General features: G+C 40.9%; 4 protein-coding genes and 1 non-coding gene across 5 annotated transcripts; all 5 read right to left on the bottom strand.

Moving 5' to 3' along the window:
- Positions 1 to 5,170: 5,170 nt before the first annotated feature.
- pvalb8 (parvalbumin 8) lies at positions 5,171 to 7,271 on the bottom strand. The gene is made up of 5 exons (XM_058653026.1): positions 7,121 to 7,271; positions 6,645 to 6,712; positions 6,164 to 6,296; positions 5,864 to 5,973; positions 5,171 to 5,438 (listed from the first exon to the last, which is right to left on the bottom strand). Exons 2-5 carry the CDS (start codon positions 6,703 to 6,705, stop codon positions 5,413 to 5,415), a joined length of 330 nt encoding a protein of 109 aa, XP_058509009.1. The 5' UTR covers positions 6,706 to 6,712; positions 7,121 to 7,271; the 3' UTR covers positions 5,171 to 5,412.
- A 1,339-nt stretch (positions 7,272 to 8,610) lies between these two features.
- trnaq-cug (transfer RNA glutamine (anticodon CUG)) lies at positions 8,611 to 8,682 on the bottom strand. Its single transcript has one exon. It is a non-coding gene; the product is annotated as a tRNA-Gln (tRNA).
- A 1,601-nt stretch (positions 8,683 to 10,283) lies between these two features.
- LOC131475146 (parvalbumin beta-like) lies at positions 10,284 to 12,224 on the bottom strand. Its single transcript, XM_058653028.1, has 5 exons — positions 12,117 to 12,224; positions 11,601 to 11,667; positions 11,381 to 11,513; positions 10,666 to 10,775; positions 10,284 to 10,562 (listed from the first exon to the last, which is right to left on the bottom strand). Exons 2-5 carry the CDS (start codon positions 11,659 to 11,661, stop codon positions 10,540 to 10,542), a joined length of 327 nt encoding a protein of 108 aa, XP_058509011.1. The 5' UTR covers positions 11,662 to 11,667; positions 12,117 to 12,224; the 3' UTR covers positions 10,284 to 10,539.
- Positions 12,225 to 13,758: 1,534 nt separating this feature from the next.
- Positions 13,759 to 15,666, bottom strand: LOC131475145 (parvalbumin beta 3-like). Its single transcript, XM_058653027.1, has 5 exons — positions 15,554 to 15,666; positions 14,841 to 14,906; positions 14,603 to 14,735; positions 14,224 to 14,333; positions 13,759 to 14,042 (listed from the first exon to the last, which is right to left on the bottom strand). The coding sequence occupies exons 2-5, from the start codon at positions 14,896 to 14,898 to the stop codon at positions 14,017 to 14,019; spliced, it is 327 nt and encodes a 108-aa protein (XP_058509010.1). The 5' UTR covers positions 14,899 to 14,906; positions 15,554 to 15,666; the 3' UTR covers positions 13,759 to 14,016.
- A 1,467-nt stretch (positions 15,667 to 17,133) lies between these two features.
- pvalb5 (parvalbumin 5) lies at positions 17,134 to 19,877 on the bottom strand. The gene is made up of 5 exons (XM_058653025.1): positions 19,694 to 19,877; positions 19,121 to 19,197; positions 18,092 to 18,224; positions 17,727 to 17,836; positions 17,134 to 17,478 (listed from the first exon to the last, which is right to left on the bottom strand). The coding sequence occupies exons 2-5, from the start codon at positions 19,179 to 19,181 to the stop codon at positions 17,447 to 17,449; spliced, it is 336 nt and encodes a 111-aa protein (XP_058509008.1). The 5' UTR covers positions 19,182 to 19,197; positions 19,694 to 19,877; the 3' UTR covers positions 17,134 to 17,446.
- Positions 19,878 to 20,531: the final 654 nt, after the last annotated feature.

Here is a 20,531-nt window from a genome sequence, read left to right as displayed (position 1 = left end):
ATTTACTGAATCTACAGCAAGGCTGCAGTGGTACTGTGTTCACTAGTTCACGTCACTAAGGCATTCGTCTCTGTTGTCTTGTGTGTCATCTCTCATCTTGAAGCCAAACATATAATTAGAACCTTTCAGATGTCACTGCTTCGGTTCTACAGCAGTCAAGTACAGTCAAAATCCCTGCATCAATCCTGACAACACCGTTCTCTGCCCTGTATGCATTCGACGTAGCCTCTCCTTCTGCTTGTCTGCTTGAGCTCGTAGTTCCATCCATCTATGTCAGAGCAGTCCACTTTTTACTGTTTTACACTTGAGCCACCGCTGAAAATGCACACTTGAGTTTTATGTCCCAACAGCTTGTTAACCCTGAATAATTCACTGAAGTCTGGAGAGAATGAGGGAAGCAGGGTGAACAGTTGTGGGGTCATTCTGGCAGCAACGCTGAGGTAACAGTCAGCTCTAATAGCCAGTCAATACACCTGAGCTAGAAACTGAGACTGCAGGGGGAGCTGAAACCTGACAGTTCAAAGTAGTTCTTTCAATCATGTAGGAACAAGGGAGTCTGTCAGGATGTAGGCAGCATGGGAGTAGAGTCGGAGGTGACATAGGCCCTTGTCAGTGCTATCTTATCCAGGTTCAGTCTTACTGGGTCACTGATATAGATAAACAGCTGTTAACTGATAGATGGCACTGGATACTTTGCTTGGAGTACCCTAAACACAGCTTATAAATTATATGTGGTGCACACATGGCTACATTTTAAATACAGACTTGAACTGAATACAATTAAGGAGTATTAAGTTACTCTAAGAATTTTGAAAGTGAAGCTCATCATCCTGTACATGTGGATTGTTTAGTCAGTGAGTGTGGAAAGGCAGAGTTGTGTTATTACATTACATTACATTTCATACAGTTCTAAGCTAGTTTAGGCGGGTATACAAATGTGATATGACCAGATCAATGTGCACCAGAATTAAATCACTAAATAAAAAGCAATGTGTAAGGCACTGGCAAAGATATATTAATAAAATACAGTTTATATTGTATTATATTATATACTGTATATCTGTGTCATCATATTCCCTTTTAATTATGGATGTAGAATATTTATGATAATACTACTATGCTATTACTGATTTTTAAAAGCACAACATGTCACTTGTGGGTTCAAATTCTGGAAATGTGAAAGCTTATAAATCATAGTCAAAAGTGAAGAATATGAGATTAAATGTCCCCAATCGTCTTTTAGTCAAGTGAGTGTTACTCTATTATTATAGAGTAATCCAATCTTTCACTAGTGTTTTCTTCAGCATAGACGATACAAAACTGTGTTATATATGGATGTTGTCAGGTGTTTACCGGGCCAAACTCCACCTAGACAGACATTTCCTTACCTGTCCTCTCCAGCCAGACACTTTGCCCCATTATTCAGTCCTGGATGACTCTCACCATCTTATCTGAGTGTGCCTTCTCATTTGGAAAAGTCTGCAAAGTACCTGTCTACTTTTCCATGACAGCCATTACTCAGTCTGAGGTGAGTCAGCACATGCAGCAGCTTCTCATGGGGTTTAAACAGGGTGCGGCCTGCAGTTAAAATTGCCAACTTGCGTTAGTCTCGTTTAAAGAGACAATTTATATACAAGAGCACATCAATTAGCAGAGATGCAAACAACAGGTTCGCGCCCGCGGGTGGAATCTGATTTCAAGAATTTGCCTTCCACTGATAGTGCCTGGCCTATCATTCATTAATGAAGGGAAGCTACATGCAGACATCATAAGTAGAGGCTCGGGACTAATGCATGTTGGGGAACAGTGGCAGTGCTGTCATCTCCTGCATTATGGATAGAGTTCCTGCTCAGAGCTCACAAAGCCCATTCAGTCATCCTAACACGCCAGTTAAATCTTTCACGATGTTCCTCCCTGTTCAGACTATCAGGTAGCAACGTCTGTGATACTTCCAGCCTCCAAACATGAGGAATTAGTCCAAATATGTTCAGTGTTTGCCACAGTAAAGCCTGGATGCCGTCCAGCTACGCTTCCCTGTTCCATCTTTGCTGAAGAACAAGTGTTTATCAGCTGAAGATGGGGTGCACATTAATGTTTCACACAGACTTAATCAGTAAGCTGAGCCTGACACTCCTTTCTTGATATGAGTTTTTAGTGACAATGAAGCAAGGGCATCAATTATTGAGGTGCCAAGCAGGAACGGCTAGGCTAGCCTCCACTTTGTGTTGTGTAGAACATAGAGCAGTCGCACAAAATCTGTAAATATATCCAAGTTAAGTTTGCGTGTTTAATTTCTTAATTGTTAATCATTTGAGGGGTTACGACCACTGTTTTGTTTTTCAGCAGCTGCTGGACGTAATTAACGCATTTAACAGTTTCAATTTTTGGTTTCGTCACCGCCGCAAGAAATGAAACATATCACCCCCCCACTGGCTCACAGTTAAATTCAGAAATAACTTCAAAAATGTGACTCACAACTTACAAAGTCCGCTATGGTTTTTGCTCCATCCTGTTTTTTTCAGAACTCCTCTCACCATTCATCACACCAACATCAGTAACAAAGGGGACGATGCTTTTTTTTGGCATGGCTCCTCCTCTCAGAGACTGTTGCACTCAATTATTATAGTTTTGTATACTATGGTTAAAATGTAATACTTAAAACAAGATGTCAGCGATGTGACATTGTGCACGGTGTGATCAATACTAACAAATATTCCTCTGTTCTTTTGCAACTTACAGTGAGTGAGATAAACACCAGGACTGCGCTGCTGACAGAGACTATAGGTTGGTACAGAATGATGATGAAACAGTTGTCCTCTCGGGTGAATTTTGTGACAGAGGACTTCTCAAATTGTCAGTTTTTGTACATGCCTCACCTGTCACATCTGTCATCTCCAGCTGGAGTCTGTCTCTGCAGGCTCTTTTCCTTCCCTACGTCCTTGAGTCCAGGTAATCTACCTGTCACATTATCTTGTAGTGCCGTCCCACAGCAGCAGCATGTCCAACCGTTAGTGTCAACCTGTTGTCTCACATTTCCTTCCTGTTTACCACTTGCTGCTACTGACTCAGAAGGGTCACAGGGCTCCATTGTGTGCTCCATGGCTTGTGTTACCTGATGGCTTCCCCAACCATGTTCCGCTTTCAGTTGCACGGCCCACCATCACCAACACCACCACCACCTCCCCCACTGCCATTTCGTTCCTCCACATCATGTCTGTGGGTGACGTCATGATCAGATCCAATGACATCATGATCAAATGTGTGCTGTTTCTCTCTGTGCCGATGCAGTGTTTGTGTCCTGATACACGTTTCAGGGTTATAATAGAAGGGTATTAGTTCTTTGAAGCTACTTTTTTATTTCAAAAGCAGGTATTGTATATTAAAACTATCTTTATCAACATGATCATGACATTACACTTTGCTTAAACCTTAAAACATGTGATTTCATTTATAAGATAACACTCGAACTACCAAAAATGATGTACCTACTAGAAAGAGTAGAGTAGAGGTCATTTTGTCTGTTCACAGATTAATGCATAAAATTTCAATAAATAAAGTACAATCTGATGTGAATATAGGTGATAGTAAACATGAGGAAACAAATTGTGAATTCTAACAAGTGAGAACATTTGTTATTATTTGAATAACAAAACTCGGAGCAGCTGTTGAAATACATTATTTTATTCTATTTTCCTTTATAACGCAAAAAAAATTCATTGTTGCTTAATGTATTTGGTTTAGTCAGTTATTCTTAAGTCTTTCTTGTTGTGTCCAAATAAAGACGAAACGGCCTATGCATGGATGTAACGTTGTTGATCTCACAACGATCGAAGTCAACATAGGCATGTTTTAATTCATTCATTAATTCAGTCAGCTGTATTCTGACGCGTTATCCTCCACATGAGGGTCATGAGGGTCACTGGTGCCAGTTCCAGCTGACATAGTACACCCTGGACAGGTCGCATGTCCATCACAGGGCCACATAGAGATAAAACAACCATCCACTCTCTCCAATTTGCCAAATCCCCAAATCTACTTCAAATCCAACTCCATGCAGAAAGGCCCTTGTTCCAACTGGGTCGTGAACCCGGGTTAATCATGTTTTATATTCTGCATATGGAGGGTTCGAAAACCGGTCAGAACAAGGGTCTTTCTGCATGGAGTTTGCATGTTCTCCTGTTTCCTGCCACAGTCCAAAAACATTCAGATTTGGGGATTAGGCAAATTGGACACTAAATTTATCGTAGGTGTGAGAGTGGATGGTTGTTTGTCTCTATGTGGTCCTATGATGGACTGGAGACCTGTCCAGGGGTGTACCCTTTATTGCTTTATTGTTGTTTGTTCTAAATTATGATGAGCTGTCACATAGTGCATTAATAATTAGGAAAGTGTTATCGCTTCACTTTGTGGTGACAGTGAAATCCACTGATTGATAGAATTCACGGACAAACACTAACACGCTGCCCAGTCCCTGCAGCCTGAATTGAGCAGCGATAGGCATAACTACACGGTGTGACCACAGCCTTGTGCTAATGCCAGGGTACAGCCTTACAGCTCTGAGTTGCATGTGTGTGTGCTGTAATAATCAGGTTCTCCCTATAATATACAGATAATTGAAATGATGCTACGGTGGAAAAAAAATTGTTACTCTGGGAGAAGAGGGAGGTGATTGTTAATTTGAATCCTGTGGATCCTTTAAGTGCAGAGAACGGAACACTCTGGGTGTTATTGAGAGTCTCACGGGGGATGAATGAAGAGTTGCGATGTCGTTAAACTTCTACCTGACAGTTTGGGTACAGTTTGAGTAAATGAGTCCTCTCACCTTATACTGAGCAAGTTCTTCCGAGGTAATCGAGGAGACATGCATATGCAGAAAGGAACACTTTTTGTTCTCTCTGTCATACGTGGTCAGCTGGGTTTACAATGCTGAGGTCAGGTGTCACCCGATCCAAACACACTGACGCTCAGGCGGTCATCAAGGTCACCTCCACTTCTTTCTCCCTGCGTTAGCTCTACTCGATAAACCCTCTCTCTCTGAAACCCTCACCTTTATGTGATAACCACTGACATTCACACACTCTATCATCCCACATCCATGTGTAAGTAGAGGACATCCAGAAACCCAGTACACACACGTACACATGCGAATAAAGCGAGGACTCGCAAGACCTGGATTTTATGCTTTTATTTTCTCAGTAATTTGGTAGATTGTACAATTTTTGTTGGGCAACGAAACTTGAGCTGTCTCAAGCCTGAAAAGCAAAAACATGATGACAAGGTGGATGTGTGTGGACCAGAGCGAGTTTTGTAAAATGAAAAATAAATCAATAAATGTTATACTTAAAACTGATCGACTAAAGCTAAGAGAAGCAGTGAACTGGGGGCAGCACTGGAGAGATGGAGTCGAGCTGTTTACTTGCTCACCATGGCCTGGAACTCTGTGGAGAAAACAAAGAAGCATTTGTAAGAACGTTAAGAAATAAAATAAATAATAATATTTACCTAATTAACCACATGAAAACATAAAGAAAGAGAGCTTGCATCATGAGGCCAAGTTGTAATTGCACTTATGTGTCTTAGACAGAATTTTTAACTGGTTTAAATGATTGAAATGGAGTTGCCCTTTGGGAACAGCAGACATTTAACATTTACCAAACTAATCACTACTTATTTACTTCATTTCTAATATATAACTGTCCATTTGTTCACCAACCCAAAAGACACACCATTCAAAGAATACAATTGTGTACATTTACATCTTGTGAAAATGTAAAAAAAATGATCTTGAAAATTCTAATTCAAATGTTTTTTTTAGTATTGTTTTGCATGGTGGATTATATCAAATAAGTGTGCATCCACTCACCGTCTACTCCAATTCGGCCATCGCTGTCATCATCAGCGGCGCACAGGAAGGCCTTGGTCTCGTTGTCTGTCAGAACACGAGCTCCGGGGGAAAACCTCTGCAGGAAAAACCTGTCGTACAAAAAGCAAAAAAAACACACAGTGAGAGAACTGTCACAGGCTTTGTTGCTGGGCAGAGCTGTGTGCACCTCTGTAATGAGAAGGTGGCTACATCTTTTGCAGTATCTCAAAAGAACTGGATTTTCAGTACTATATATAATGAAAACTGAAGTCTTGAGTTGAATCTCCAGATCCCACTCACTTGAGCTCGTCCTCTTCAATAAAGCCACTACCGTCATTGTCCAGGATCCCGAAGACCTTCTTCACATCCGGGCCGGTCTTCTTGGTGAGGCCACACAGCTGGAAAAACTTCTTAGGGCAGAACGAGTCTGGTGCTGAGGGAAATATAGAAAGCCGAGTCAGACATAGCATGAGATAATATCCTCTTCTTATTCTTATTCGCAATGTCACTACATTCAAATCAGTTTAAACCGTGAAGACAATGTTGATAAGGTATTATTACGTGACTCAATCATTGCACAGTGGTACAAAAACTTCTCAAAAAATGGGTCCTTACGTTTCTGGCTCGTTCCCAATTTCCATGACTAATATAAAGTCTTAATGAAGGACCTCGTACACACTCAAGCTTTGCATTTATGGTCTGTATATTATATTATATGACAGCATAGAGAGAATGGAAAAAAAAAATGGAGAGCAATAATTAAATTGGAGGAAGATGATACCTTGGCAGTCCTTGATTGCGCTGTCGATGTCAGCAGCAGAAAGGATAGATGAGAGTGACATTTTAGTCCTGTAGGAAAAGCAAACGAGGTGAATTATTAGTACACGTTTACAGTTGCAAACATTTAAACCTGTAACCACTCATGAGGACTAAAATGTATCCAGGTGACTATGATGATGGTGCAGTAAGAAGCCAGGAGAGGTTCACAATAAATGAAAGCCCTTAAATCACTCGGTAAAATATCATCCAAGACATCTAAGTGAGGTCCCGTCTGACAGATGAAACATGGACAGAGGTCACTTTTTTAAAAAAAAGCTCTTGCTTTGCACAAGACAAACAAACAGCACTTTTAGTGAATACGTTCACCTGTCACTCAGCAAGGCAGACAATCCACCTTTTTAAACTAAAAGAAAGAAAGAAACAAACAAACAAAAAGCACCCACAACTTGGAAGCAAATCCACAGCTCGGACACTCACCGTGTTGAGGGGAACTCGCCTGGTTGGTGATCCAGCAGAGAGGTAAAGGCTATGTGGTGACTGCTGTCCGTCAAGGTGGATTTATATAGGTCTGATTGCAGTGACAATGGGGATTACTTGAGTTACCTGTCTGTGGATCAAATTCTAGCTGCCCGCCCCGATCCAGTTTCTCAGCTAACTAATTAACCTTTACTATTTATAACACCCAGGGGCAGAGGGACTGGACCGTGGACATCTGTAACGCCCTCGTAAATAACAAATTAAGATAAAAAGGGGGATTCCTCTGCCTCCTTCCTGTCACTGTCATCCCAACACCACTCCTCCCCTCACCTCCAGGATTATACAGTACAGTGAATGCAGGGAGTCTGTAATGTAACTGCAACCTTTCTCTCTCTCTCTCTCTCTCTCTCTCTCTCCCTTTTCTCTCTCTTCTTTTCTCCCTGTTTCTCTCCCGATCCTCATCTTACATGACAATTAGGCTCTTATCCATACATTAATCATCGATTAAATTCAACTTTATTGTCATCACACGTCACAAGTACAAGGTAACCAAATGCATAGCAGCGAGGTACAGGCACAAATATGTACATATGGGTTATGATGAAAAGTATAAATATGGCCGTAGAGATAAGAGATCATATACAAGAATAAGTAGGTGGGGAAAAAACGGGTTACGAAGTGATATGACAATAAATATGGCAGTATATACTGATTGAAAGAGAATGCGTAAAACAAATGGAGTTATGGAGTGGTATGAGTGTAAATAAATACAGTATGTACATATATATAATTACTAATCTAATTCCTTAATCCATGTGCTACAGTAAAATATGTATTCCTTCATTATTTATTTCATAGCATGTGTTTTTCCTTCTTTTTTAATACACACTGACCCATTATCTCATTCTATTCTATTCTATTATTTTGTATTTCATCTAATAGATGTGTTCACCCCGGACCATTCTTCCACTGCCAGAATCTGAGGTCAGGTGATCACCGAACAAAACCAAAAAGTGCCAAAAAAAGAAGCTTCTCATCGTCTCACACTGACATTGTTTCAAAAAGCCTCACTCAGCTGCTTTGTCATGTGTGCTGATCAAGGAACCTCAGGTCACCCTCTCTCCATGATGATGATGCTGCATTATTCACATGGGCAATGTAAACACCTTTATAGAAGACAAAGGTGACACTGGAGGATCGTTTGGTCCTTATTGTCGGTCCGTTTCTGTCCAGAGCCCCGAACCTTGCATTTGTCCATTCGTGCAGGAGTAAAATGATCAGCTCTGTAGTCTTTTCTGAGGACGGCAAGTTTAACAGCTTTTGGCGTTCAGAGAGTGTTCAGTGCAGTCACACACCAAGAAAATAAAGAGTAGCCTCTCTCTAAACGTGGAGGTGAGTTGAAGGTCCAAGAATCTAACAAAGTGAAGTGCTATTTCACAATTACACAAACATTAATGTAAACTCTCACTAAACTACTTCAGGGAAAAGTCAGGTTCCACCGAGATTTGAACTCGGATCGCTGGATTCAGAGTCCAGAGTGCTAACCATTACACCATGGAACCGATATGCGCTAGGTGGAGTACAAGGCAAAGCGTATCCAGGCATCGGCGAAGCCAGAATGTTTTTATTTGTGTTTGTATTTAAACGTAGACGGAAGGTTTCCTCACGTTAAAGATACAAATCAACCATGAAATATGACTTTACGCGCACGCAGCGCGCGTCACCTGGCGTCAGCGCATGACAGGACATGACATTCTTTTTAGGAAAAGTGCAATATAAAATAAAGTTTATTATTATTATTTCATGGCCTTGGAGTGTGGAGGATTTCTTTGAAAGTTTTAATGACAGGAAATACTGTCACGAAGAACACTTTGGATGATACAGGATATGCACAACAGCGATTTGTTTACCTCTTTGCCAGCTTCCTGGCCTTCTCCATTTTTAAAATGAATGCTTGTACATCCGGTGGGTTGTCAGTGACAACGTTTCCTGAACCCAACTTGTTAACGGAGCCTCTGAGCAAGTGTGTGATTATCTACAAGTAAGAGAGTTATGGTACATGTGGACAAGAGAAACAAGAGAAACCCTAGCTGTAGATTGTGTGTGGAAGAGAAACTGGGGACATCAGATCGAGACCCGGTTCATGATGTCATGTGCCATGTTGATACCTTGTAGACTATACAGTTACTGGCCAATCATTTATTCATTTACATTTGCTAATGTCCTGTGCGGGCCTGCACTCTTGGTGTCGAGAGGAAGGCCTGAGCCTTTCCGCCAGCTTATCTCGGACACATGTGGGGCCTGAAGTGATATGTATCACCTCCTTCCACTGCTCTATATGGAATCAATAGGGCATTTGAGTGATCATGCATATTTAGTGCAATCCCATATACGTTTTAATCAAACAACTGTACCACACATTAGTCATCTAGTTTTTCCTCCACTGAATTTTAAATGTTTTATTGACAAATGCATTTCTGATGTCTCGGCCTAAAACATGTCACCTTCTGTTTTTAAGTAATGGAAATCACATACAGAACATTAGTGTCCTCTGAGTTTGTGTCTCAGCCACTCAGCCAACATCTCATGCATTTACCACCATCTAGTGGCTGCAGGGTGGAGCTGCATGACCTAACACACACTGGGACTGAGATGCAGCTGTCCAGCATGGACGTACATAGATAAATGCCAGGTGTCTCTCCAACAACGGCCCTTTCTGACCAGATAATGGCTCCTTTTCTGCAATATAGTAATTGCTGTTAATAATTAACTCTTTGCACAAGTTTGTGATTACTGCAATGAATTAAAAGCTAGTTATATTTGTCAGGTGATACTTCTTTTAATTGATAATTGAGAGGGAGAGAGGGTGCCATTCTTGTCATTTCTGTGCAAGTCTAAAAGCAGACAAGCTCAGAGAGAGATTTTCATTTGTAAATTGCAGTCAACTCCAACTTATTAGATTTTACTGTATTTATTTGTACAATTACAATTCTCCATCCATCTTCTACCACTGTATCCTCCACATGAGGGTCGCGGGGGGTAAGTTATACCTTCTTAAATTTTAGCTTCACCCTTACATGCTTTATGCTTATTATGCTTTATGGCCATGTGTGCGAGTTTGAAAAGAGACACAGAACACGTAGGAAGAATAAAAGCCCAATAAGACCGTAGCAAAAGAATATTTATTCTTTTTTTACTGTTGTTCCTGGAAAGTGCATCATAAATTTTACAGTAAGCAAAATTCATATTTAAGACATGAACACAACCGAGCGACATTCATCATTTTGGACAGTGTGTTGCATAGGAGGAAAGGTCTCTTAAGCAAATGTATAAAAATTATTCATATTTGGATGAAAAGGGGGAGGTCGACGTGGGCTTCGTTGTTCCATCAGAGCAGACGTTCTTGGTCAATTGCCAGTTCATTTAACCAAGTCAGCGAACTCTGCAGGGAGACAGAAGAAAGCACACAGTTGATATGTCCTAACACAAATATCCCAATTAAGTCCATACAGGATTAAAGGAAAAGTGGATGAGTCGATCCATACCAGACTCGCCGATCTTGCCGTCATTGTCGGTGTCGCCGGCCTTGAGGAAATCCTTGGTCTCCTTGTCGGTGAGTGCGCGTGCATCTTTCTTGAAGTTCTGCAGGAACAGCCTGCGGACACACGGAGGCGCTGGTTATTTCACAGATTTTGAGAGAAGTGTTATCTTCTTAGAAGACAAACTCTTTTTAATGGATGTCCCAAAGAGACAATACAAGCTCATTGGCCCGCTGACCATAGAGGGAAAAATAGATAGTCATTGTAAAACATAACACTGGTTAAAGATTGTTTGACCCCGTTGTCTCAAATAATACTTCCAGTCAGTCCATGCACTCTGCTACTGTATATGTGATTCAGTGTCCTTGCAGACAAAAACATGAAAAACTGAAAGTAGGTGCTACTGTGTAGAATTTGGGACCTCTAATGGCATAATGACCTTGCCAGGACCAGTAGCCCTCATGTGGATCAAAGCCTTGTCATAACAAGGCAATCAAAGATCACGCAACAAGCCTCTGACGGCCTCTGTTGGTCTTATTGGCATGTGCAGTTGCGGAAGCACAAACAAACAAACAGACAGACACACAGAGCCACTAAAAACAATACTTCACTAGGGTGAAATAATGAGGCATTTATGAGGAACTTGGTTAAAGGCATAAAGTGGTAATTAAGTGAGGGAACTTTTTCTGTGTGTGTGTGTGTGTGTGTGTGTGTGTCCTACTTCAGCTCGTCCTCCTCAACGAAACCACTCTGGTCCTGGTCAATGATGTCGAAGACCTTCTTCACATCAGCATGACTCTTTCCGGTCAGACCGCAAGTCTTGAAGAACTTCTTGTGGTTGAAAGAGTCAGCATCTGAAAGCAAGAAGCAGTGTGTTAAGCAAACATCCTTAAGAGCCTGCGGCTGCTGGTGATTTCGTATTGTCACACTAGAGGACTCACTTTTGCACTCTTCCAGGGCTGCAGTGATTTTACCCTGTTCCAGTACATCAGTGAGTGGCATTTTGAGCTGCAAAAAATGAAATACAAGCCGTAATTTAACTTGTGAAGTAGAATATTTGACTAAATAATCGCTACGGGGCCATGTGGCCATCAAGGAACTTTAATGGACTATTGACAAAACTCCATTGCCAGTATATATGTAATGAAAGTAAAAGTAGAGACATTTCAAATGGCAAATCATTAAATCCTTTTCTTTCTGAAGGTTAAATGTTTCCAATTCCAGTTCTCCAACGCGAGAGGCTGAGATTGACAAGCCTTCCCTGCAACAACTATAGATGCCGGCAGTTAGGACCAGTAATCCATGTCTTCATGAAAGAAAAAAAAAAAATCTCAATGCGAAGTCCTTTAAGGTCATTTTTTTTTTATCATTACTGATCTCTCATGCAGCCTGGGTGCTGCAGCTCTGTCTGCATGGATCCCGGGTATCTGTCTCTGCTCGCTTTCATTCAAACTCACCTCTGGTGTGGTTGCTTTGCAGGCTACAGATGATACAGACAAGGGTCGAGTCGACTGCAGTGATCTTCCCGGTGCTCCCGGTGACCTTTTATAGTTTCACTCCATCGAAATCTGAGGCATAAGATAACTGACACCCAGGCAGCAGCAGCGGCGGCAGCAGCAGGAGGAGGAGGAGGAGGGCGGTGGTGAAATTTTCTATTTTAGGTTTCACAAATGAAGACGCTTAAAAGGTGCGTTTGAAGAAGTCTTCAATATGCCCCAATGCTAAGAATAGGCCTGTGCACTGCTGAGGGAGACGATTTGGAGGTTCTGCTGGCAACACACAGCCACGTCAGACACTGATGCATTTGCTAGAAACTGGCGTAAGTGGCATTATTGACTGTTTTCCCACTTTTCTGTGTAACATTTCATTTGAAGGGCCCTGCCTGTTTGTATCATGTATTTAGTTTCCACTCTTCTCCTTTTGCTTTGGGGAAGAAAGTCAATTAATATAATTATCTATCTATTTGATGTATTAGTTTTTTTGTTTTGTGGTTTCAAGGTTAAGAAATGTGAATGTTTTTTTGTTTTTTTTGCTTTTTAGCCATGCTCAAGTAAATGACCTGTGTAATTGGTGCAATAATGCAGTTGGTTAAATTTAGGCTGTGAGTGTTTCTATGCGATGCATTTGAAAACTGCCTAATTTGACTGGTTGTGGAACATATTCTGAGAGTTTATTTATAATTTCTATTCATTTTCTATTCAAGGGTATTGAAACTCTTGCATAGCCGTTTTTTTTGTTTTGTTTTTAGCTCCGTGTACCATTTCTTGTTTTTCGTCCATGCTGACTGGCAGATATTTTCTTATGTCCCAGTTTTGTCAGCTCCATGCTGAGAGAGCAGCTCTGTCCAGTAGGTGGCAGCACTTGATTTACATGTTTCTGGCACTCATTACTTTGTCACTTTGGCATTTGACTCAGGACAGTGAAATTTAGATTGAGATTGATATAATAGTAGATTTTGTGGATGTGATCAAAAACCGTTTGCCTTCTGTGACATGTGAAAATGTCACTTTGAAAAAAGCCATTTTGTCTTTAGTAAAGGAAAAGAAGTGGAATCTGTCAGAAGGAGGCAGTGATGCAACATTATAGTCGCTGAATTGAGCTGTTCTATGTTCTTTGTCAATTGAAATGTGGCACAACACTGCAAGGCATGTTTCAATAATGTTTTTCGAAGTAGTAACGATTTGCATTTTAGCAGCAGATGTAACCAGCACAGAGGTCCTGCTGATTCAATGGTAGCTGTTAATAGCCCTCCTGTTGCCACAGCACATCAACTAATTGACTATGCAGCAGTTGGTGTCAAAAAAGACCTTGGAGCAGCTAATTATACTGTGTGTGACAGCTATCCATTGCAAGCCTTCCTGAATCCAGGAACTATCCCAGCCAAGCCCTGAGGCCATTCCCACTGTGTTCCTGGACTGAGTCCAGTCCCACTCCCCTTCTCATTAGCTAATTGTCAAACCAAGTGTTGGCCAAGTCAGTTCAGCACCTATTCAGAAACCATTAGCACCACCTCATCCTCAGCCCTTGTGTTGACATGCAGTAGTTGGAGTCAAAGCAGTGGATTGTTGACCAAATCAAAGACAACTGACCTGAAGGGGATGACTTTACACCAAAAGAGTATTTATTCCTGGTTTTTCACTCTTCCTCAGAAGTGCAGATGGTACTGTACAATTTGCACAAGTCATTTTTCAAAACATATCACAGCATAAACAGTAAAATATGTGTTCCATGTTGAGAAACAGTCTGCAGGCAACTCATAAATAAGGTATAAAAAAATATTCTTTCAGCTGATGATTACTGAATCTTGCAAGGTGTTTGCAGTTCCATGAAAAGAGGTTGATCTTGGTCAATGGAAATTTATGCCTTAACAAGGGCAGCGAACTCTGTGAAATTAGAAAAAAAAAAATGCTATTAGTGGGGAAAACAATGTATGCAGAGTCTGAAGTCTGGGTCAATCAACTGTATGTGAATGGATGTTAAGATTTATAATTAAATACATTTTAACTTGGATGATTGTGTGTTAAATGAGCTAGGCGAATTGTGAACTGCTCCACAAAGTCTTACCATCGACTCCGATCTTGCCATCACCATCACTGTCACCAGCGGCAAGGAAAGCCTTGGTCTCCTTGTCGGTGAGGGCTCTGGCACTGGGGCAGAAGTTCTGCAGGAACAGCCTGACAAGTGGAGAAGCAGAATTCATTAAATCATGAAGTAGAGTGATTTTTCTTCAGAACAATCTCTATGTTAGATGTCCATTTGATATTAAATGTGCAGCTTCTGTCTGACCTTATGACCCACATGTTATAGCCAGGCTAAGGTAATACTTGAACACGTGGGGACCCTGTTTTCAGACTGACTAAGGCCTGACTCAAACATGCCACAGTAATACAATATCTGGTGAATATTTTGGGCCACTGAAGTGTCAGCTCGAAGTGTGTCTTACTTCAGCTCCTCCTCCTCAATGAAGCCACTGTTGTCCTGGTCAATGATGGCAAAGGCCTTCTTGACATCATCTGAGGACTTGCCGGCCAGGCCGCATGACTTGAAGAAGTTCTTGTAGTTGAAGGAGTCAGCAGCTGGAACACACATTTTGACATTGTTGGCACAATATTCAGACTTGAGTGAATCAGCCGTTGTAATGATGCAGGAAATGAGTGCAGTGCAGAGACAGTGAAGCTCACCTGAGCATGCGTCCAGGGCGCTTTTCACTTCTCCTTCGTTGAGGTTGCCGAACACCATTTTTATATCTGAGAGGAGAGAGATGACATGTGAACATCAGGAATTCTATACAGTGATATATATATATATATATATATATATATTTTTTTTTTACATTGCAAATATCTTTTAACTCAAATAATGTAAAAAAAAAAACTGATAACATGGAGATGCACAAAGGCCCAGGGCCAAGAAAACATGACTTCAGTGTTCCATGCAGTGAAAATGGAGGTCTGAAATCTTAACGCATCATCTGCCAGACACTAACATCCAGGACTAGCTTTTGCTACTTTTTGCACAAGGAAATAAAACTACAGTCATGATAGAAACTGCATTGGAAAGCCTCAGCGCAAGTCTGAACCTCTGCCTCTAAAGACATGATTCTCCCACTGACCAAATCACAAATAGTAAAGAGCGCAGCTGCGGAGACGCAGTGATATAGATTCATCCAGTCAAGAGGTCAAATTAATTAACGCGTTTATCATCCAGAGACGTTGCTCCATTGAAATGGCCACATTTGGCCTCCTCTGTTTGAATCGTCCTGAGGTCCGAGTGTAGACTTTTCGCCTATGATGGTTTATAGTCCAGCGGATCTCCTCGTCTGAATCCCTATCCTCCCAGTGCAATCAGCCGGAAGACTGAGTGTAGTCTGTGCGGGACGCCACTTCCCACTCACCTTTGGGTTGCTGTTGAGGCGAGAGTGAAAACCAAGGAAGACTCGAGTGACTGCCTTAAGCCCCCGACCCTCTCCCTTATATATGCAGGAGCAACACCATTTACAGAGCTTTGCGTCTCAGTATCGGGTGCCAGGATGCAAGGGTTTCGAAAAAATTTGCCCAGTCGTCTCGACCTATTTTTAGGCGAACAAATGAGGATGGTACCATGTGTGAGGCCTATAGCAAGACGTGTGGAAACCTGAGCGCGTTCACCAACTCACCAACTTCACGGGACACGTTGCACTCAAGTAATGCGTCGCCCTCCCCTCATCTGTTTGTCAATGACGATTTGTTTAATATTGCAAATTGTAATAACCGGCGATGTGCCACGTGCATCGTCTGTTCTGCTATGCTGCTGGCCACTTTCTTCATTAAGGAGAAATATTTAATGAATGCGTTTAAATGTCGTTAGAGCTCAAAATATGTACACATTTGTGGAAGGACTAATGATTCCAATAATTATTAATTCATGTGCGGTTATATATTTTACCTGCAATGTTTGATAACCTTGTCTATGGTACAAATGCTCGGAGATGAGCGTACATTATTCCCTGTTATTTCCAATTCAGTGCATATTTTCAGTTATATCACGAGATCATGATAAAAATCTGGGAGTCAGGATTTCTATTCTTAAACCGGGGGATTGGGGTTGCAACTGAGATACTGAGATGCTGAGATGGCCCCAGATGATTGAAACCCTTTTGCTATAGGCCACACTATACAGTATCTCCACATGGTTCATCTGATCTCCATATGTGGGGGGAAAGGGGAAGGTGTAACAAACACTTTGGGGCCTCTCTCCACCACGACCCTGTCTTATCATGAACCAATAATTCAGAATATTTCTTCTGTGCCGTGTTCTTATGCGTGTGAACACGTGAACAAGTTAGCACAATGTGTGAGGTGTGTATTGACAACTCATTTATACCCCGGTGCTAACTATTGCTCAGTTTCTCCTGCATTTATAACTGAACCACTGATGACATTTTGGCATATGCAGCTAATGAATGAGTGTGTCTGCAGCCCATTCAGACCTATTCATGAATTCATTTACTGCATGAAGACCCTGTCTTTTAATGATTTGGTCCATTGAGTCTTAATCATCAGTCACCACTTACACTCATCCCAGTGTCTCTTGACTATTTCTCATAATTCACAGGGGGATGTTTCTGCTCAGTCCACAGGAATTTGAATTCTGCCCAGCGGAAGGCAGTGGTAGTAGTAATGAGCTATGGAGGTCATTTGAAAAATATAATGTCATCTGTTTAAGCAACGACTTAAATTGGTCAATTTTATTTTCCCGTTGCTGCGATTTAACTACATAAACTGCTCTGTAGCACTGAATCAAAATGATGTTTCTTCAGCTCCATTGTGCTCTGTCCACGAGTGTCATGTGGATATTAGTGATCAGCTGACTTGTGTCATGCGCGAGCTTCCTTCTTGTGGTGCCAGTCATCTCGAACAGCAGAAACAGTTACTGACACAATTATCAGATTTCAGTGGAAATTGAAACTGTGAACATCTACAGTACACTGTCATTGACAATCTATGGGCACTCTTATTATGTATTTTTTATTACAGTGGGACAACATAAACAGACAGTAATATCACATTTAGTAAACACATGTATTAATAATACATACCACATACTTGAAATACAAACACATTTTACGTCCATCTTTATGTCTGCCAAACATATTGTGCATCACTGTATCACAACAACAAGGGAAACAGCAGACATTACATTACATTATATCTGAAGTTCTTTGCATCACACCGTCTGCAATGTCGGGATTTCCATTAAAAAAACGTCATTCTTCAACATAAGGAAAGCCAGCTGTCGCCACGTGTGGTCATTCTCTTAATTTCAGGAGATCGCAGAATTCTGTGAGGAGGATAAAAAATGTAGATTTATTTTTTTCAGGCAAGATGTCACTAGTATGTTGGATTATGGTTGGTACAAGATGATAAAAGAACCCAAAACAATTTACTTCTGTATTTGAAGGCATAGTTATGTCGTTTTGTTTTTGTTTTTTTTAATCCAGTGCACTTTCAGCACCAGGTGGTGGACAGTTCCTTTGCCCCTTTTCCTCAGCTGACATCAGCTTTTTCAGATGCTTAACATCCACTCACCTTCCATCCCAATCTTGCCATCACCATCCTTATCGCCTGCAGCCAAAAGAGTCTTGGTCTCACCCACAGTCAGCTCCCTTGTCCCCGGAGAGAAATTCTGAAGGAAAAGTCTGATGGTAGAGAAAAGTAAATAAATACATTTTTAGAAAATCAGCAGTAAGTGAAATATATAAAATAAACATCATAGTTTCACATTGCTGTCGCTACTTGTCCTTTTTGAGATGTTTTAACCTTAGTTCGCAGGCCATTCATTGACAACACGCTCTATTCTTTGGCTCTATTCACCAAACTTTGCTTGATGAGCAACACAAGGGAGTTACAAAATAGACACACACACACACACACACACACACAGCCATCCCTACTTTAGCTCCTCTTCCTCAATGTATCCACTCTGGTCTTGGTCCAGGACTTCAAAGACTTTCTTTCCATCCGCCTCAGATGAGCCGGTGAGTCCCACTTGTGCAAAGAAGGACCTGAATTTGAATGTGCCTGGAGCTACAAAGGAAGAGAAAGAGAGAAAGACAGACAGACGAAACACAGAATGACAAGAAAGCAAGCAAGAATGTTGTGACGCTGAATAGAGGTGTCCCATTTATTTTTCTCGCTCACATGACTTTGACTTTTGTTCTTGTTTCAGTGACATTTATCAGTATAGACCCTGTAGTGCATCATTGTCCTTTATGTCATTGTGCCAGTCAAACAGTTAAAACACACTGAATATTGCCCATGGCTCTAAGATAAACTGAAATGTCAAAAGCTCTTCACCTATCAATCTGTTTGGAGTGGAATTTCAAATCCAGTATGAGATGACTTTCAGTAAACAAATGTATTGCACCCACTGTATGAGAAAATAGCCTTCAACATGCAGGTTAAAAAATATATATGAAAACAAGGGAAGGGAATCAAACGTTGTGATTTGTCTGCTATTTCATTCAGAAATTTGAACGCTACATTGTTTTGCCTAAAAGATTGCTAACATGTGAGTGTTCTTGAATAAAGTGCATCATAAGCATTGATTTTCATTGTGGTTGAGCTGTTTCTGTCTTGTCATGCAGATATAATTGCTCAAGACAAATAATTAAGTGCTAAGGGAAGTAAAGGCTGTATTCCTTGTGTGATTAGTTCTTCTCTGTGTGAATACTCTACATAAACACGCTGGTATCTGGGTGGTAACTACCCTCCTGCCACATGGCTGCCAGGTTACCTGCAGGCTTCCTGTCCCCACTGAGAACTACACAACATAGCTGTTCCCTGTGGGAGTGGGTTTAACACTACGTGTGTCACTCTCTGTCTCTATTATGTGGGAGGATATGTAGTAAATTCACTTACTGCAAAGGATGTGTTCTTATGGGTAATGATTAAATTCCCGAGTACGTGCTGTCTTTACTCACCTTGACAAGCCTGGACCGCAGCCTTGATGTCCTCCTCACTCAGCATCCCTGCAAATGCCATGCCCCTCTGTGGCTGCCTGAGGGACACACACACACACACACACACACACATACACAAAGACATGCAGAGTGACAATAAATGAAACTGGTGCAGGTGTTTCCTGCAGTCTGATAACAGTGTGAAAATAGTGTGAAAACTGGTGATTAAGCGCTATCATTCATCATTACTATCAACACAGCGCGACACTTGGGGGATGAGTTGTACCTTTTTATCAATCAGGCTATACCGATTTCACATAAGATACAACCACACTAAACAAAGACATAACTCTACAATTTATCTCACCATATGGGGATTGACTGGTGGTCCAAGATTTCCCAAAATATAAGCAATTCATTTAGAAAGTTATTGCATCTTGGAGGAAGACGCAAAAAGAGAGCAGAATATCCTATTGATTTTTCTTGCATTTTGCATCTCCTTCAAAAAGTGGGACGCTCAAAGGCACAAATACACACAAGATTACTAGCAATCATCACATAAACACTGCAGTACAAACAAAACTTTGTACTCACTGTGCTTCAGGTGACGGTTTCGGTGCAAATCTCTGCCTCTCTGTGCCAGTGAGCCACCAACACTCTCTCTCAGCTTTGTGATTCAGAGTGCAAGAAGCAACCTGACTGTCCTCAAACCCAGGGAGATTTACCCCAAGCTAAAGAATCCCTCCTCCTCCTTCTTCATCAGTGGGTCGGAGCAGATCATTTCATTGTTCAACAAGAAAGAGAGAAACGGGAAGACACTGGCCACAAATAATTTCTGAAATTGATAATAGAAATGCATTTTATATTTGGAAATTGTTAGAAGAAGTATTCTTTTGTTGCTAGTGGTAGAACAATAGCCACCGCTATTCAACCACGAATACCACACGATTATCATTAAAATCAATATAATTATTCAAATAAACTTGGAATACTATAATGTAATACAAAAGCCTCCATAGTCAGGTAATGTAAAAGCCTTTGGTAGATTTGATGATTGTTATTAAATAGCTGCTATTATTAAGTGGATTCACTATGGCAATTTTAAAGATGATGCACAGTAAACTAAACTATTACAAACTGTCATTCGATAGTTGTTGCAGTGTCATTCCAAATACTCACAAAACACTTGAATGATCAAATCAATTTTAAATAATAGTTTAGCATATGTTATTTTTGCACATACACCAATTAATGATAGTGAATTTAACCTCTGCGTTTAACCGATCCTTATTACGCACCAGTGATGAACAGGAGAAAAATGATCAACATTTAGCTGGAAAGGTATTTTTTATCTCTTGTAAATAAATATATATTTGTGCTGTGTTTTATTTACTATTGTATTTATGTGTGTATTGTTTGTTAAAATGTGCTG

This window comes from Solea solea, chromosome 16 (genome assembly GCF_958295425.1).
Source record: "Solea solea chromosome 16, fSolSol10.1, whole genome shotgun sequence".
Classification (NCBI taxonomy): domain Eukaryota; kingdom Metazoa; phylum Chordata; class Actinopteri; order Pleuronectiformes; family Soleidae; genus Solea; species Solea solea.
The sequence above is the reverse complement of the archived record's forward strand: the minus strand, read 5'-3'. Positions and strand labels throughout refer to the sequence as shown.

Excerpts from the sequence above, each read along its gene's own strand:
- pvalb8 (XM_058653026.1), bottom strand. The coding sequence starts at position 6,705 with ATGTCACTCTCATCTATCCTTTCTGCTGCTGACATCGACAGCGCAATC. Across the intron at positions 5,974-6,163 it reads ATTGAAGAGGACGAGCTCAA|GTTTTTCCTGCAGAGGTTTT; the intron begins GTGAGTGGGATC and ends TTTGTACGACAG. Across the intron at positions 5,439-5,863 it reads TGGCCGAATTGGAGTAGACG|AGTTCCAGGCCATGGTGAGC; the intron begins GTGAGTGGATGC and ends TTTTCTCCACAG.
- LOC131475146 (XM_058653028.1), bottom strand. The coding sequence starts at position 11,661 with ATGCCACTCACTGATGTACTGGAACAGGGTAAAATCACTGCAGCCCTG. Across the intron at positions 10,776-11,380 it reads GTTGAGGAGGACGAGCTGAA|GCTGTTCCTGCAGAACTTCA; the intron begins GTAGGACACACA and ends GTGTGTCCGCAG. Across the intron at positions 10,563-10,665 it reads CGGCAAGATCGGCGAGTCTG|AGTTCGCTGACTTGGTTAAA; the intron begins GTATGGATCGAC and ends GTCTCCCTGCAG.
- LOC131475145 (XM_058653027.1), bottom strand. The coding sequence starts at position 14,898 with ATGGTGTTCGGCAACCTCAACGAAGGAGAAGTGAAAAGCGCCCTGGAC. Across the intron at positions 14,736-14,840 it reads CGCCCTGGACGCATGCTCAG|CTGCTGACTCCTTCAACTAC; the intron begins GTGAGCTTCACT and ends TGTGTGTTCCAG. Across the intron at positions 14,043-14,223 it reads TGGCAAGATCGGAGTCGATG|AGTTCGCTGCCCTTGTTAAG; the intron begins GTAAGACTTTGT and ends CTAATTTCACAG.
- pvalb5 (XM_058653025.1), bottom strand. The coding sequence starts at position 19,181 with ATGGCATTTGCAGGGATGCTGAGTGAGGAGGACATCAAGGCTGCGGTC. Across the intron at positions 18,225-19,120 it reads TGCGGTCCAGGCTTGTCAAG|CTCCAGGCACATTCAAATTC; the intron begins GTGAGTAAAGAC and ends CTTCCTTTGTAG. Across the intron at positions 17,479-17,726 it reads TGGCAAGATTGGGATGGAAG|AATTCTGCGATCTCCTGAAA; the intron begins GTGAGTGGATGT and ends TCCTCCTCACAG.